The sequence below is a fragment of the Cuculus canorus genome, chromosome 2, assembly GCF_017976375.1.
Source record: "Cuculus canorus isolate bCucCan1 chromosome 2, bCucCan1.pri, whole genome shotgun sequence".
In the NCBI taxonomy this organism is placed as follows: Eukaryota; Metazoa; Chordata; class Aves; order Cuculiformes; family Cuculidae; genus Cuculus; species Cuculus canorus.
The window spans coordinates 63745258-63761286 of NC_071402.1; the positions used below are offsets into that span (position 1 = coordinate 63745258).

At 36.6% G+C, this 16029-nt stretch overlaps 1 protein-coding gene across 5 annotated transcripts in view; it reads left to right on the forward strand.

Moving 5' to 3' along the window:
- CARMIL1 (capping protein regulator and myosin 1 linker 1) overlaps nucleotides 1-16029 on the forward strand; it is a 194127-nt gene that overhangs the window by 103178 nt on the left and 74920 nt on the right. For all 5 annotated transcript variants that reach the window (XM_054057344.1, XM_054057346.1, XM_054057347.1 and 2 more), the window contains exons 11-16: nucleotides 553-647; nucleotides 4838-4924; nucleotides 9097-9200; nucleotides 11109-11186; nucleotides 11301-11377; nucleotides 12299-12403. In XM_054057344.1, coding sequence (XP_053913319.1) covers nucleotides 553-647; nucleotides 4838-4924; nucleotides 9097-9200; nucleotides 11109-11186; nucleotides 11301-11377; nucleotides 12299-12403 — 546 coding nt within the window. The remainder of the gene's footprint in view (nucleotides 1-552; nucleotides 648-4837; nucleotides 4925-9096; nucleotides 9201-11108; nucleotides 11187-11300; nucleotides 11378-12298; nucleotides 12404-16029) is intronic.

Here is a 16029-nt window from a genome sequence, read left to right on the forward strand (position 1 = left end):
CAGTTAGTTCAAAGCCATCTGTGCTACATGGTCTGGCTTTTGTGAGCATTGTAGAACAGATACACCACCTGTTTGTTGACCCTCTGGATATGCTGCAAAGCCCACCACTTTGAGTGACTGTTCGCAGGGAAATGCTGCAAGTGAGGGGATTCACTTGTGAGTGAAAGAGAGAGTGGTATGCAAGTTGATCTATATATCTCACCCGTGCGTGGCATGGAGAAGATGAAAGATGTGCTCAAGTTTTAATTTATTCTGTGTAACTCCTATTTTATATCTTCAGCTATGCTTTATCAAAAGCAGCTTGAGCTTTGACTGAGTTCCCTTCGGTCTCTTATGCTGCAGAATAAATGCTAAAATAACCTGCTTTGAAAGATAGCAAATTAGCCAGATAAGCATTGTTTAAAGCAGAAGAATCAGTTACTACTTTGCAGTGGGATAGGCCACTTCTGTCTAGTAATCCCTTGACGTTTTTAAACCTCTGAATGTACTGCTTATACAGGAAATAACAAGAATCTTTCTTCCTCTCTCTTCTTTTTTTTTTTTTTTTTGCAGAGATTTTGCACAGAAACTAGCCAGTGCCCTAGCCCATAATCCCAACTCAGGACTCCATACGATCAACCTTGCTAGCAACCCACTTGAAGATAGAGGTACTATAACATTTACATTTTTCTCTGTCTGCAAATCTAATAGGAGGATTACTGCTGCTCTGTTCAGCTTTGCCTGAATAATAGATTATTGTTCTGTGTATTTTAAATACCTGTTGTGCACAAATGACTGAGAATCACTGTTCTTTTTGACTGATACATATCCATTAGCTTGTCAAGAAATCTTTAAGTGTCTTAAACCGACCATGGATTTCATTAGATTTCATTACGCTTTCATAGAGGTTTCTTTTAAAGGAAGATAGAACACAGTGACTGTTTAGGACTAGACAGTAAGTAAAGTGGTGTGCATTTTTAAAGGTGATGCAGTCAGTTGAAAGATAAAGCACGAGGCAACTTTGCTTGGATTATATTTTCCCGATGATTTTGTGTTTTTTATTTCAGCTATAATTCTGGACTTATTTTCAGTATTGAAACTATTCATTTTTTTTCAGCATTGTGCTAGTCTGTAGTGCCAGCTTTGTGCCAGTTCTTGGCAACGTTCAGTAATACTGGCACAACTGGCATCCTTATGGAGAAAAGTGCTGTTGGCTCCACCAGATGGAAAATCAAACTGAACAGCTCAGCTTTTCTCAGAGTAGGCACCGCTAGGCATGATTTCAGTACGTATCAAGTCAAATCGTTCCTCTCCCTTGTCTACTCTCTTTTCACCCCAGAGGCATTTATTTTTAAAATAAGGTTACATTCTTTCAGTTTGGAGTTGACCCTACAGTGCTGCCCATGTGAGATTTCCATTTGCTTCACTTTAATGCATTCCAGGCACACTGTGTTCTGGGATCAGACTGTCTTGTGCTGCTGTTAGACCAGAACAAAACCAAGAATTTTATACAGTGAACTTATTCTTGTTTATTTGGTTTGTTTTGGGGAAATTTTCCAGTCTCTTTGCTGTCATGATTCAAAATGGAAAAACTGTTCATTTTGATTACAACCTGACTGACTCAGAATGTTGTTAACACAGTTTTGTAGGTGTCTCTCCTTTCTTCTGGTTCAGTGAAGAAAAATAGATGTGGAGGTGTTTTCGTCTTTTGTATCTCTTTTCCTTTTGACTAAGAACAAATATGAAAATATTTTTGATTTTAACCTACTCAGAGTAGGGTTTTTTTAATGTGGTTCACATGAATTGCTTTAACTCTTCTGATTACCTCTTCCCTGCTGATTACCACTTAGCCTCTTTAAGAATCCGTTTCACGTGAAAGCCAGTGTTTTGCTGAAGAACATTGTTATTACAATGTGCCGTAGGCATAACAGCATTGTACAAAAAATACCATTGCAAACTGGAAAAAAGGCTGTCACATCATTGATTTTGCTTTTGAAGAAGTGCATTTAGATTGTATTAAAACAAATGAGCAAAGCATTTGGTAGATATTCTATAATGCAGAGAATTTTTTCTTTTTAAAGTGCATAACTGTAGGTACTTCTCTTTGCAACAAACCTGTAGATTCAAACCATTCTGCAGTAGCCACATTCAAGGTACAAATGAAATGTAGAAACTACAACTTGGAGAAATTATTAGGGTTTTTTCACTATCTCAGTGTCTCCTATCCCATATGCAATTAAGATTTAACCTTTTCATTAGAGAATTAGATGAGTTATATGAGTAGTTGAAGAGAAATTAACTATAATTGTAGTGTGCAAATATTGCAGCTCTTCAGTTTAGGAAAGATTTGCGTGTCCTGTGATCTGATAGTTACTGAGTGCAAAGTAGGATTGACTATTAAACTGAAGGGGCAGCAAGCATTTAATAGGTAAAAGCTGAGACAATGGAGATTCGTGTAAACATACAGATTTTGGAAAACACATCTTGAAAAATCACCTCTTCAGTGGAAGTTCAATCATATTACTCTGCAGTTATAAGGGAAATAACACAGAACTGTGTGTATCATAGGGAAGAAAATATTGTTATGCTTTATTTGAACAGAAAGAACACCCTAAAATATTATATATTACTGAGTACTAATGTATGAAGACATTAAATTAATGCAACTTTCCGTATTCCATTAACATGAGAAGTGTGTTTAGTTTAACTTAACTGTAGGACCTGGCTTCAACTCAAAAGTGAAGCAGAGTTTATGTAAAATGATTTTATGCTGAGACTACTCTCTTAATTTGTTGTTGGCTTCCCTTTATGGTACTGTCAATATTTGTGAGACTAACACCTGTAAAATTTATTATCAGTCTTGATTTTATAATCTAGCCATGCTAAAGTGACAGGAGTTTTGCTTTTGGCTTGACTAGGATCAGAACTTAGTCTCGTATTTTGTTAAAAGTAATGCAAAACAAACATACTGAAGCCTAGAGATACTCAAATTTAGAACTATTTGGCTGGATGCAGTTAACTCTACTTCTGCCATTAGAGCTTGTGTTTTTGTTATGAGGCTATCAAAAATGAGTAGCTTAAATAGCGTTCAAGGGCCTGAGTGACCGTAATAACCCCTTTTCTACACCTGATTTCTGCATCTTATAACTGGGGTGGATCCTTAACATCCAGTGTTAATCCAGATGTTAAAATTGTTCAGCTTGCCTAGAGTGATAAGCGTTCCATAGATTGTTAGCTAAATATGAAGGTGGAAAGATAAAATTATTTGGTGCACTTCTTACCCAAAATATTTCACAACAAAAATTACCCTTGTGTTATCCTTAATGATTCTGATTCTACTCCTTTTTCTGCTCTTCTGCCAGCATAACTGTATTTTGATTTTCAAAGTCTGTATTGTGACTAAACCAACTCAATGGGTGTGGACAGTTAGCTACTAGAGAATATAAATTGAGGCCAGCTCAAGATAGATCGAACCTCCTACTTCAGAGGAGCTAAAAAGACATGTATATATTTTTAACAGTAAAGCTATGAAAGAAAAACCTATTAATTTAAGGTGATTAATTCTTGCTGAAAGTTGTAAAGACATCCATTTACCATTATGTTTTAGAATCTTGGTGCCTTGGCATAATTTATTTTAATATTTTGGCAGTATAAATAAAATACAGTATGTTGTTTTGGGCTCTGTGGATGTTGCACCTTTTGCTGGCATACACAGCATGCTTTTACAGAGAGTGTTAAAAGAAGCCTACAATAACATCTGCAGGTTAGCTGCTCTTTCATTGTCAATGATAGCTAAACCATGATAAAAGCATAGTAAACATATGCATGTGATGTACTAGTGGACTGTTTCATGTCTGAATATGTGGAGAAGAGTATTGGCTTTTTCATTTATTGTATTTTAAAACAAGTAAAAGGCTTTACCCTCTTTCTTTTTGCCCTTTTCCACCAAGTGAGTTGCTGTAGAAGACTATATTTCACACATTAGGTTAAGCCTAGAGTTTCTGCATTGATTTATTCCACTAATAAATATTTCATGGATTGTTTTCATTGTTATTTAGCACGTGCCCTCTTAATCAAATTTCAATCTACTACTTAAATGGCAGTGTTAAATTTATGGACTGTAGAATTTGGATACACTGAGAAGGGGCTTTAGTGAAAAGTGTGGGGGTTTGGTTTGGTTTTCTTTTTCTTTCTGTCATTGGATTTGTGCTGAGGTAGTCTAGTTCCTGTCAGCATCTTAATAGGTTTTTACTGTTTGGGATTGCAAGTGATTGTAACATTTCCAAGCTGAGAGTGAGTGAGGTGGCCATTACAACTCAGTGGAGGTTTCAGATTTGTAGAGTTGACGTCAAGAGAAGAGGACAGAGTTAGCTAACATAGACATCTCTCTTGCTTATGTCTCTTCTTTTTAAAAGAAAACAAAAATGGTTTGAAGTTTCATGTGAAGTTCCAGTGCTGGGTTTTCTTTTGTGCTGGCTTTTTTTTTTAACTTATTTATTTTTTTTAGCCCAAACTATAAAGCTTCCAGATTCCCCAGGTGCTGACCATTTGATAAGTACAATATCTTCCCTTTGACCCCTTCTCAAACTTATGTGTGTGTTATATGGTCTTGAAACTAATTAAGGTGGCTCACAGATTAACGACAAAGTTCCTTGTCTGTTCAGCGGTTGACAAAGAAGGGATCTTGACCACATCAGCCATTTAAAAAACCTGGGCTCAGGGTAATTTTGGGCCCACCCTGACAGTGAGCACAGTTCATTCTGTAAGTGTTTGTCCCCAGTATGATTGCTGGGAATGCATGGGATGACACAGCTTATCTGAGAACACCCATTTTTTTTTTTTTTCACTCTTCCAACAGGTGTGTCGTCTTTGAGCATCCAGTTTGCCAAACTTCCAAAGGGACTGAAACATTTAAATTTATCCAAAACCTCATTGTCACCAAAAGGTATGCTTTATAAGTGTGCCTCTTTTTCTGTTCTAACAATTCCAGGCTTCCATCCTAATAATACCTTTTGTTACAGGTTTATAAAGTCATTAATTCTGTAATTGATTTATGTATTTATTCTCAACAGCACAGTTTTTTTTTTTTTGCAATCTCCTTCAATGCTTTGAAAAACTTTTACTCACTCTGTAAGCTTTGGGCTTGAATTTATGTTGTGAAGAATGATCATGCTTCATATGTACTTCAAAAAGATTTCTGAAGCAAAACTGGGCAGGGAATTTTCCAAATATTTTGCACACAGTTATTTTATGAAACGGAGAGTTGTGACAATGGCCGTTAAGTGGCTTGGTTTAAGTAAAGACTATTTGTTTTATAATTTACAAATTTCCAATTTGATATGGTAATTGAAATGTATATATATTTTAAAGGCAATAACAGTACTGAAACACAAGTCAGACCCTTCCAGGGTTGTTTGCACTGCTGTTTTGCAAATAGTGACACACTGACTTCTTAAACAAACTGCACAAACCCGGGGTGTCCTGTGTACAATGTGACTGTTAAAAATAGAAGTAATGCACTGATGCCATTGCAGCTCTTTCACAGATATTGATGAGCTGGAAAAGATGAGTGAGTTACGGTATGTGAAGGACATTAGTTGGTAACAGATAGGAGCCATGCTCTTTTATGCTTTTAATTATTGTTCTGTGAAGCGCAGATTCTGTGTTCTCCTAAGCTTTAAGGGTTGACCTGAGGGAATATGCATGGAGAGAGAGGAGGTCTTTGGTGTTTTTTGAGTGTTTTGTAGCTCTTGTGGTGCTTAAAGTAAATAATAAACCCTAAACTGAATTTATTCAACAATGATTTTTCATTCAAGAGATTTTATTCATTTAAAAGACTATTACTAAACTCTGGGGCTGTTTTTTCCACTGCTAACTCCATTTTTGGTGGCAAGCAATTGATGGAGGGTGTTGGCTAACCTTATGTATATACTTGAGATTAGAAGTTCATGAATTTGACAGAAATTCATGCAAATTCTGGTATGTTAATTTATCCTGTGCTTTTCTTCCTGTGATCTGAATGATTTCAGCCAGTGTTTCTGACTGTTGAGTGAAAAGAATGGTGGTGAAATCCCATGATATTTTTCAACATATTAAAAACATATCCTGCCATCGTCGGACAGGCAGGAGACTTGCACAAGATGGGTCCCAGTTAATGATTATCTTTTGTAGTTTTTGTGGTATGGCACTGAAGTTTGTTCAGCTGCATGATTAGATAATAGTGCAATTTATTAGCGTGACTTTTGAATGGGGAACTGGGAACTTAATTAAATTAAGGTGTTCCAAGACAGTGGTTTAGTGAGAGGGGACTGGGAGGATTTGACCAATGGGTCAACTTGGCAGGTAAATTTTGGGGTGATGACTATCCAGCACCCCTAAAGACCCTCTGGGAATGTGTGCAGAAGGTGCAAGGAATGACTTGGGATTTATTAGAATTACATGTAAATATGTGATTACATGCTTGATGAACATTGTATGACTTTGTGTAACTTTGTGTATAAAGGTGACAGGTGACTTGAAGTGTGCTTTGATTTGAGGAAAACCTCCAAGAACTCAAGATTTGCACAAACCTGAATAAAACAATGTCTCTCTTGGTTATTGGCTTATTGCGCACTGGGTAAAGGATCCACATTTGACAACAAGAACTTTCTAGCTATACTTCCATCTTCGTAAAGAATAAATGCCAGCTTGATGAAGTTCATCCACAAATCTCTTGTTAATAAGAACTAATTCTGAGGTTATGAAAGTAATTTGGAAGGGTTTTAACACTGTTTTTAAGACAATCTTGAAACAAAAGCTGAAAATATGTTTCAGTATGTCTAATACTGACCTCATGTGAATTGTTGTCCAGACCACATTGCAATGACTAACTGTTCTCCAGAGAGTAACATGAATATTGTGCCATGGCAATTCCTCAGAATTCCTTAAAAAAAGTGACGTCTTAAAATTGGAATTCTTATAACCCTCTGGACTTAAAGAAACTTGGCTTTCAGCTCTTTGGTTGTCTGCAAAACCCTCTGTCTTAGCCACTTTAACTTAAGAAGACAATACTGAATTGGTTTTAACTTGCGAGGCTGCTTTTGAACTTGTAATGTTCAGGGGGGAATATTGTAATTTTTTTTGTGGGGAAAGTCTAAAGGAGGCCTTGGATTGAGTAGACTCCAAGGTGCATGGATTTCTTTTTTTTTAACAGCCTTTCTTTTTCTTAATATTTTTATATTTTGACCTTTTCCGTTCCAGAAGTTCTGTACAATCCCTCACTGGTTTCGACCTTACTTAAAAACAGCTTTCTATTCAGGATAAGTTTCTAAGATTGAGAAGTGAAGTTCAGGTGGTAACTTCCCAGCTGATCTTTCTTCAGATATTGTATCTCAAAGTTCCTGAGAGCTATTAACACTCTTGAGCCTCCCGAGAGCCGTAAAAGAGCATGAAAGATTGTCTGCAAATGAAAGTGAGATTACTGTTAGAGTATAGTGTGTGGTAAGGTGAAGTTCAAACAAAAAATTATTGATTTGAAGATTCCAGTTAAGTGGAAAATTCTGGTATCCTCATTCAAAGATAGGACTTGCTTTTCTGAGCCCAAGACAAAAGCTAATTAAGAAATCCCTCATTCACGTTGTTTGTCTTCGTGATGTGGCTCATTTTGAGCAGTTGGCCCTTTTAAACATGAAACAAGCAGCAATGTTACAGATTGTTTGATAGCTCTTCTTCTCCCCCAAATTCAGGCACTACTCCTGAATTCCCTGAATTGCTTATTGATAGCATATGCTGTATTGTTGACTGTACAATACATTCATTTCTGCTACTTCTTGCTTGCAAATGTTGTTGAGAAGACTCACTAAAGTGCGTCCAGAGCTATACCTTCTGGCATTTAAATAGAGGTTTTAGATGTTTCAGGAAGTATTCATTTGCAGTTTACCTTTGTAGATAGGATGTGGATTCAACAATGCAATGTTAAGATATAAGAAAAATTACACGGAATGAAAAAGTTTTTAAACTTGGCAAAGGTCTTACTGTTTTTCTACTCTGTTCAGTATCAAAAGCCTCCAGAAACTAAGACCCATGCTGCTAATGTGGTTTCTTAATATTTGGAAGCTTGGAAAACTAAAGCGCTGAAGTGAGTTGTTGTGGTTTCCGGTGGTTTGCTAGCTGCTTCCTTCACATCTTCACTGATAAACTCAGTTCATAATAGTTTTTGATTGAGGAATGTATATGTTCTGTCCATTGAATGCCTGTCCATTTTCACTGACCAGTAGCTTTGAAATCTATTGTTGCATAGTAGACTAAAACATCTACTGGCTTTATAACTTTGGCCAGTCACTTACAAAACACACATGTTTAAGAAACACATGCCTTTACTGCTTGAAAGGCAGCAAGGGCTGTAAATTAACACCTTGGTGATGTTACAGAATCCTTGGATGAATGTAAGGTTTGCTGGAAGTAGCCATGTCCTAAATTGTATTTGGGGAAGCTGAAGAATTTTAGAGGATGAGAGCTCTGACTGGTTTCCCAATGTATGCTTCTTAATTTTAACGTGAAACATATATATTTGTTCTGATCAAGAATTGTGAATCTTTATGCATCTCTTGATATTTTAATTAAATGTTTTTCTGAAATTGCAAGCAAATATCTAATGGGAATATTTTTGATTTCTAGACATCATGAGTTGCTTTTGAAGTTCTAGCAACTGCAGCTGTTCACGTTCTTGGTCTTCCATGGATACTTTTATCTAAGTATTATTGTTTGCAGGAAGACACTGCCTCAACATTATGGAGTAAACTTGTTTTTAAAAATCTGTTTCAAACTGCAATCGCACTGTTAAAGCCATTGCAGACTTGGCAAAACCACTTCTTCCCTGGATCCAGGACGTATAACACACTGTGGCTCTGTCAGGGCAGTTATTGGAGTGTGATCCAAACGATGCTGGGCATTCATTGGTAGGGGAAGGTCTTGTATCTACCTGGTGATCTGTATTCCTCTGCTGTAGTACAGTGGTTGTAACGGGAAGTCATTAAACATTTCTGTATGTCTGTGTTTACTGCAAGTGTGCATTTGCAGAGCTTGAGCTAGTTTTGCCTGGAATAGGCTTAAGTTTAGTGCTGATGTTTATTTTGGCAGGGGTGAATAGCCTTTCCCAGTCACTGAGTGCCAACTCGCTGATTGCAAGCACGCTCATCTATCTTGACCTCTCAGGGAACGCACTCCGTGGTGATGATCTTTCAGTAAGCACATTCTTATTTGTGAGTTAATGAATGGATGTTTTAATTAAGAGAAGGGCAAAGCCATTTTGTTTAGATCCTTCTTTTGCCTTTATTTCAGTACAGTTCTAGGAAGGTTTGAAAATAACATTTTAATCTCTGCACTTCAGTATATAGTCAGAGAAATAAATTGACCCACAACTAAAGAAAGCCATATAATATTAGTTCATGCTTTTAGTCCTTGGCTTGTACTGATGAGTAAGAAAAGTGCAAGTGTGCTGCTTGTTTCATTGGACTTGCCATGCTCCCCAAGTTCTCTTTCAAAGTGACCAAAACACAATTGAAAAACTTCATCTCCTTTTTAGGGATAAATGTATGACAAATTTTTAATTGGAAGGTGGGAAACAATTTATTTTTAAATTTAATTTTGCTTTTCAATATTTTTGTAAATAAATCTATGCACCTTCTTGGCACGTGCTATTGAAGCTCTTGATTCTTTGAAGAATGTAATTATTTTTGAAATTCCTTTGTTCAGTTTATCAATTGCCTTAGAGGTGCAGCTATGTTTTCTCCATAACAAAATTTACTTAGTTCCCAATTTGTCTGTATTCACTTTTTGACAGTTACATTAGTATTTCTCTCACATCAGAAGTTTTGTGCATTTAAGTATCGGGTTTTGAGTTCTTTAGGTATTAGGCATTGGAAATATATCTGACTGCATTAAAATGATAAAGACTCCATTGTTGCATGACTGAGTTTTTGACAGATCTTAGTAGTTTCAGATTTATCAGCATATTCAAAGAACTGGTCTTCAGACATGAGGTGAAAGTTGCAGCAGGACAAGGGGATTTTAAAGGTAGCAAACAAATATTTAAATGTAAATGAAGACAGTGAATTACTCTTAAAGAAAGAATAACATAGCAAGTAATGTAAAGCAAAAGTAAAAATAAAATGTACAACTTTGATAGGCAATGCTTAAAATAACCTGATGTCTACCTACACTATTTTAAGGTACATAAATACAAAAAGTGAGGCTTTTTTTAGCCTGTTAGAGAGGCGGTTGTGGTTGAAAGGAAAAGATCATTAATAGTGAGATCTCTCAATATGTGGAACAGTTTTCCAACAGGAATAAAGAAATCCTGTTACTTATCAATTAAAATAAACCCTAGCAAAGCACAGGGATTTTTAAAGTGGGGACCTTTCTTGCACTGTAGGTAGAGGGGCTAAATGACCTAATTTTTATAAAGATGGATCTATTTCAGAATGCTCTGTTTGGCTAGATTTCATGTGGAGTTGGGCATTCCACGTTTCTGTGAATTAGGTCATACATTAATCTTCCATGTTCTCTGAGACTGAAAAGAGCCCAAAATAAAACAGCATGTAGTAAAGTTTTACATATGCTAACATTTACATGACATATCCTATGCAGTACTGAAGCCATCAGATTAAAACCTTTTTACCTGTCCTGTATTCTCCCTTAAGCCTTCAGTGCACTACTGATATTAAGAAATAACTATGTGCTTCAGAGGCAAATTAGTTGCTTCCCTCATGGTTAAAGGGTCTGGCTTAAACTTAAAAACCAATTAGCCTTTCTGAAATGTAACAGCAAACTCCAAACAAATGTCAAGGTATTTCTAATTAAATTAATTATCATTTGCTTTGAAAGTGAATTGCAAGGTAACTCAGGGCTTATGCATTAAGAGTAATGTTTGGTAGATGAGCACCATTTTTTCCTCTGTTGTTTTAAGAAATGATAGCCCTCAAAAGTATAACAGGTTGAATTAATTAGGTGAAAAGTAGCTTCAGACACAACTCATGTAGTGCAATTTTATATAAAAGCCTAAAGTGTAATGAAAAGTAGCGATCCAGTAATTGGTGTCATAATATCAAAATTAACATGGATAATTCTTTTTTTTCCTCCATTAATTATAGAGCCTGTACAATTTTTTGGCCCAGCCAAATGCCCTTGTTCATCTGGATTTATCCAACACGGAGTGTGCGCTAGATATGGTAAAGATGGGTTTTGTGGAGATTCAACCACCAAGGAAACATTCCCCACCTTCTCTCCCTAGGTACTTTTCTGGGTTAATATAAAATCTTTTTTTCTTTTTTCCGTTAAACTAGGTGTGTGGAGCGCTCCTTCGTGGATGTCTTCAGCATCTAGCTGTCCTTAGTCTCTCTAGGACCCTATTTTCTCACAGGTACAGTGTAAATATCATTACTCTCAACTTCTATAGTATTTTGTTTTAGAATTTATTGCTTTTATGTTGCATCTTTCTTTTTAAAAAGAAGTCCAAGACTTTTATAAAAAAGTCATGCAAGTCTTCGTTCTCTATGAAATAGGTGCTATTTAGTTCAAGTAAAATACTATCTTTTCCTTTCTGCTGTTTGCTAGTTGCCTGTAAAATAAGCTACCTTGTCTAATACATTTTTTGTGATACTTATGCAGCAGAATGTCTGTTTATATTTTGTCTCTAAGAGGTGTAACATCAGGCTCTGAAGTCTGGCTGACCTGACTCTTCTTTAAATTTAGGTTTTAAATTCTGTATTTTTCATGATTTCATGATAGTTATAAATGCTTTTTTTTTTTTTCTTTTTTTGTCCTTTTCTGGGAGGAAGTCTCTTTGAAAGTCTTTGAGACTATACACTGACTTTGTAGAATACTTGCATTGTAAGAAATAATAACATTACCTTCCCTTTTCTTCAAATCAGTGTCTTGGTTCTGTATCATAGATGTTACCTATTTGAGGGGGTAAGCTACTCCAGCATTGAGTAACTATTTCTGGTGGAGAAAAGGCAATTTCAGGGTTTTTTGTAATGTCCTATTTAATCTTCTGCTCATAAGATATGTTTGCTATTAACCAGGTCTAAATGATCATTCTTTGTAGTTGTAATGTAGTAACCTTTTCTGTGCAGCAGTGCAGTGCTGAAGATTGTTTGTTGAATAAACATTTTGATGATATTATATTTCTAAGATAATTGAGAGCCACTGATTAGAGAGCTGTTGAAGGTAGAACAAATTAAACGTAAAAGATCGTTACAACTCTGAGGGCTTGCATTCACTATTTACTGGAATGAAGAATGTCTACATGCTACTTCCTAATGAATTTGTTTACTTACAGAAAAGGAAAAGAAGTCCCTCCCTCCTTCAAACAGTTTTTCAGCAGCTCACTTGCTTTGATGCAGATTAATCTGTCGGGAACTAAACTCCCTCCTGAGCCACTAAAGTAAGAATTTCATTTCAATTTCTCTTGTTGCCCAAAACCTAGTTTGCATTGTTATTATGTGACTGCATGATTCAAAATGAAAAGGAAAGGATTTTGTCTTTTTTTTTTGTACATTATTGATATTGCAAGAGTGAGTTTCATAATGGTCACGCATTCAAGAAACGTTTCCATCTCCCAGTTGAAACTATTAATCATATTTTGTTCTCTGGGAATGTCACAGCAGTTTAGCTTCCATCAACAATTTTTTCTGATACATTTCTTACCTTGTGGCTTACTAACAAAACAGTTTCCTTCACAGTAAAATGAGATTATGTACTTGTGTGAGTTTCATTCCTTTGATGCTGCAGCATTGCAATAGTCATTGTGAAACTGAACCTGTTGCAGTGCTTAGGAGGAGAGACATTGCAGAGAGCTATGCTCGCCTTTGGTGGGGAGAAATGACAGCAGCAACTTCTAGGAACGTTAAGTGTAATGCATCTCTCTGCTGTACATCACCTATCCTGTGGCTAAGCAGTTCTGGTGATGTGGATTGGGCACTTCTGTTGCCCACCCAACACTGGAGAGGTATTCCTCTTACAGCCTAATGCAGGCTGGGGGAAACTGTAGCACTGTGTGACCCTCCCTGTGACGTGTGCAGTTTTGAACTGTGTTGAACTCTCCAGCCATAAAATTTAAAGGTGTGTAATTCTGGCAGAATCCCTGTATTTGTTGGACTAAATTAAAGAAAGGATTCTTTCCAGAGTGTTACCTCGCTAGCTGATATGCATTAAAGCACACATAACTGTATCCATAGTAGACACCTAGATGTATTAATTCACCATTTCAGGGAACACACCTCCAAAATCCTAATCTAGACATAGATATAGGTATAGATGTGTATGTGGGTATACTTGTAGTGGCTGGGAGCCTGCCTCCTTAGTTGGGGAGAACACAGAAGAGAAGTGGGCAGTAGCGTAGCAGGGGAGTAGCTAATGAATTGGAGTAGCTAATAAATTGTAGTTGATTGCAAAATAAGAGATGTGGGATATAAAGAGTAGTTAGTGAGTCCTGGATGGAAAGCTTTTGATACAGTCTGGGAGAGGAAAGTGAAAAGCGTCACACAGGAAAGAGTAGTGTGCATAGTTTTGGGATATTTCTTCTTAATCCAATTTAGCATTGGAAAGGACAGTACAACATGATGCTTAAGGTAAGATACACTGGATTGAGATTAATACTCAGCTGCAGGCGTGTATCATTTTAGGTCTGATCTTTCACCCTGTTCTATGTGATGCTCTTTTTTGCTATCTTGCTTGCTTAAACTTTGCTATGATTAGGAAGGTATGGTACTAATGTGTTTTCAAACAAAGTGATTATTGGGAAACACGTTTGTTGGTTCTGATTAATTTAGTGCTATTGATTCTGTGGTGCAGGGCAGCAGGGAGCTATGTTTGATAAAGCAAGAAGGATGAAGGGTATGTGACTAATACTCGAGACAATCTTATCAGTGCTACGGGAAAAAAGAATCCTGTGAGAGATAGAATATATCTACACAGGTTAGGAAAGGTGAGAAACCCCAAACACTAAGCTTCTTATTTAGCTCTTCCCCTTGGCATGTTGAGTATCTCCTGGGGTGTGAGGAGTTTTGGCAAGTGGGTGTTGCGCAGTTGTCTGTGCTCGTGGATGATGATATTGTATTAATTTATTGCAAATATTTGTGACCCCTTGATCTGCTAGCTGTGGAGCAAATGACATCTTCCTAGTCCTTTTCAGCCAAATCTGTATCTGTATTAGCAAAACTCTGTTGATAGTGTTTAAGGTACTCTGGCTGGATTTAACTGAACTGGGTTAGAGGCAGTTCCTCATGTGAATGGTGTTGGTAAAAGTAAAGAGGCAGTGATGGGTGGGTAGGATGAACTGAAAGCAGTAACCTCTTTCGCCAACACAGACTGCTACAGAAAGGATTATCTGTCTAAAATGTAGCTTGACATGGATAGCCTCAGAGTATCTATGCCATTCTCAGCTGACATATTTTCACGTGGGCTTAATTTGTTATGTGCTGATGGCAGTGTTCACCTCTGCTATAGGGTAGGACAGAACTCTTAATACTTGTTGGTGGTTTCCTCGATGTGCTTTTTTCTCTGAGTGTACCTCACAACACTACAAAGAACTATGATCTGCAGTACACCATGCTTTCCCTCTCAAACCCTGTAGGGCTTGATTAATACACTTGAAAAGCATCTTGTGGAAGTTAATTTGGTGTTAAAAGGACTGAGGATGTGCTGTATCTTGGCACAGCTGCTTAGCTTTTTGTTCTTAACTGTAAGAAATTACAAAACTTCTATGAATAGGATTTGTTAAAGACAAGAAGATGGAAACATCTCTGTAGAGACAGACTTATTTGTCATTGCCAAGATTGCAGTAGCACATGAAGGATGATTTTGGGAAGGAAAATCTAAAATGATGTGGTGTACAATAGTAGTACTTCTCTGGCATCTTTGATCAGTGCATGTCAAAAACCATTTGACAACATGGGTTGTCCTGTGACAAGGGAAGAGTTTCTGCTTTGTGTCCGTGAACCAGAGGTCACAGAGTTGGATGTGTGATTCAAGACCAAGCCTGCCTGCAGAAAAAAATGTAGATAAAATATAGATTGCCTGACACCCTGAGTCCCAAATTCCTCAGATTAATCATTATTTGATTTCTTTCCTATCAACTTCCTTTAGATAACAGTTGTGGTGTGTTTAATCATGTATGCTAATTCAGTGAGTTGGAAGATATTGGTTAATAAGTGCAGTGAAAGAAGGAGATGAGTTTACTTGTACAGTGATGAACCTGTTAATGTAATGCTAATAAAACTGAACTGTGAGGATGCCACGTAGTGGGTGGGGAAAGGGTGCTTTTAGCTCTTGTGCATAGTTAATATAGTTAATGTTCCATCGCAGCTCAGTCTTTTTTTCTTCCTTTTTTTTTTAACTGTGTGAAGCAGTTTATACTCTCTTTTTTCTCATTTAAGTGTATGTTGGCGTTATTGTTCATTTACAGACTTGCCAAAAGTTGTATTTTGATCTGTCAGTGCTATAGCAAGTTTCTGATATGCTTCTCATGCAAATGCTAATTGCAAGGCCAGTTCTTGCATTCTATATCTAGCACAATTGACAAGAGTTTTCCATGTATTGCCATGTGTGGGATTTAGACATAGTGGCTAAGCATAATTATTTCTGTCTTCAGTGCCTTTGCAATCTGGTGATTTTTCATGACAAAGAATTAAGAAATTATGAGATTTTCATGGCATGAGTATACACGAAAGAGGTTAGGAATAAAAACTCTTTCTTTCCTTCCTGTGAAGAGAGTACATTTGAAGCAGCACCGTGTCTTCTTTTTTAATCTTTGGGGTTTTTTTATGGTTGCACTGTATTTTTTTATGTTACCTCAAAACATTTAGGAAGTTCTTTGCAAAGGTAACCAGGCTAATTTTAAATAAAAGCATGTTTGGGAAGGAAATATGGACAAGGATTGTTTTAAAACTTGTAAACTGTTATAGAGCTTTCACATTTTTTTCCCCGAAGTCTATGTATTAATAGCTTAAAAAGTAAAAAAAGCAGAAGATATTTGCCTTTGTTAACAGCAAAGTTCTGATTAACGTTTAT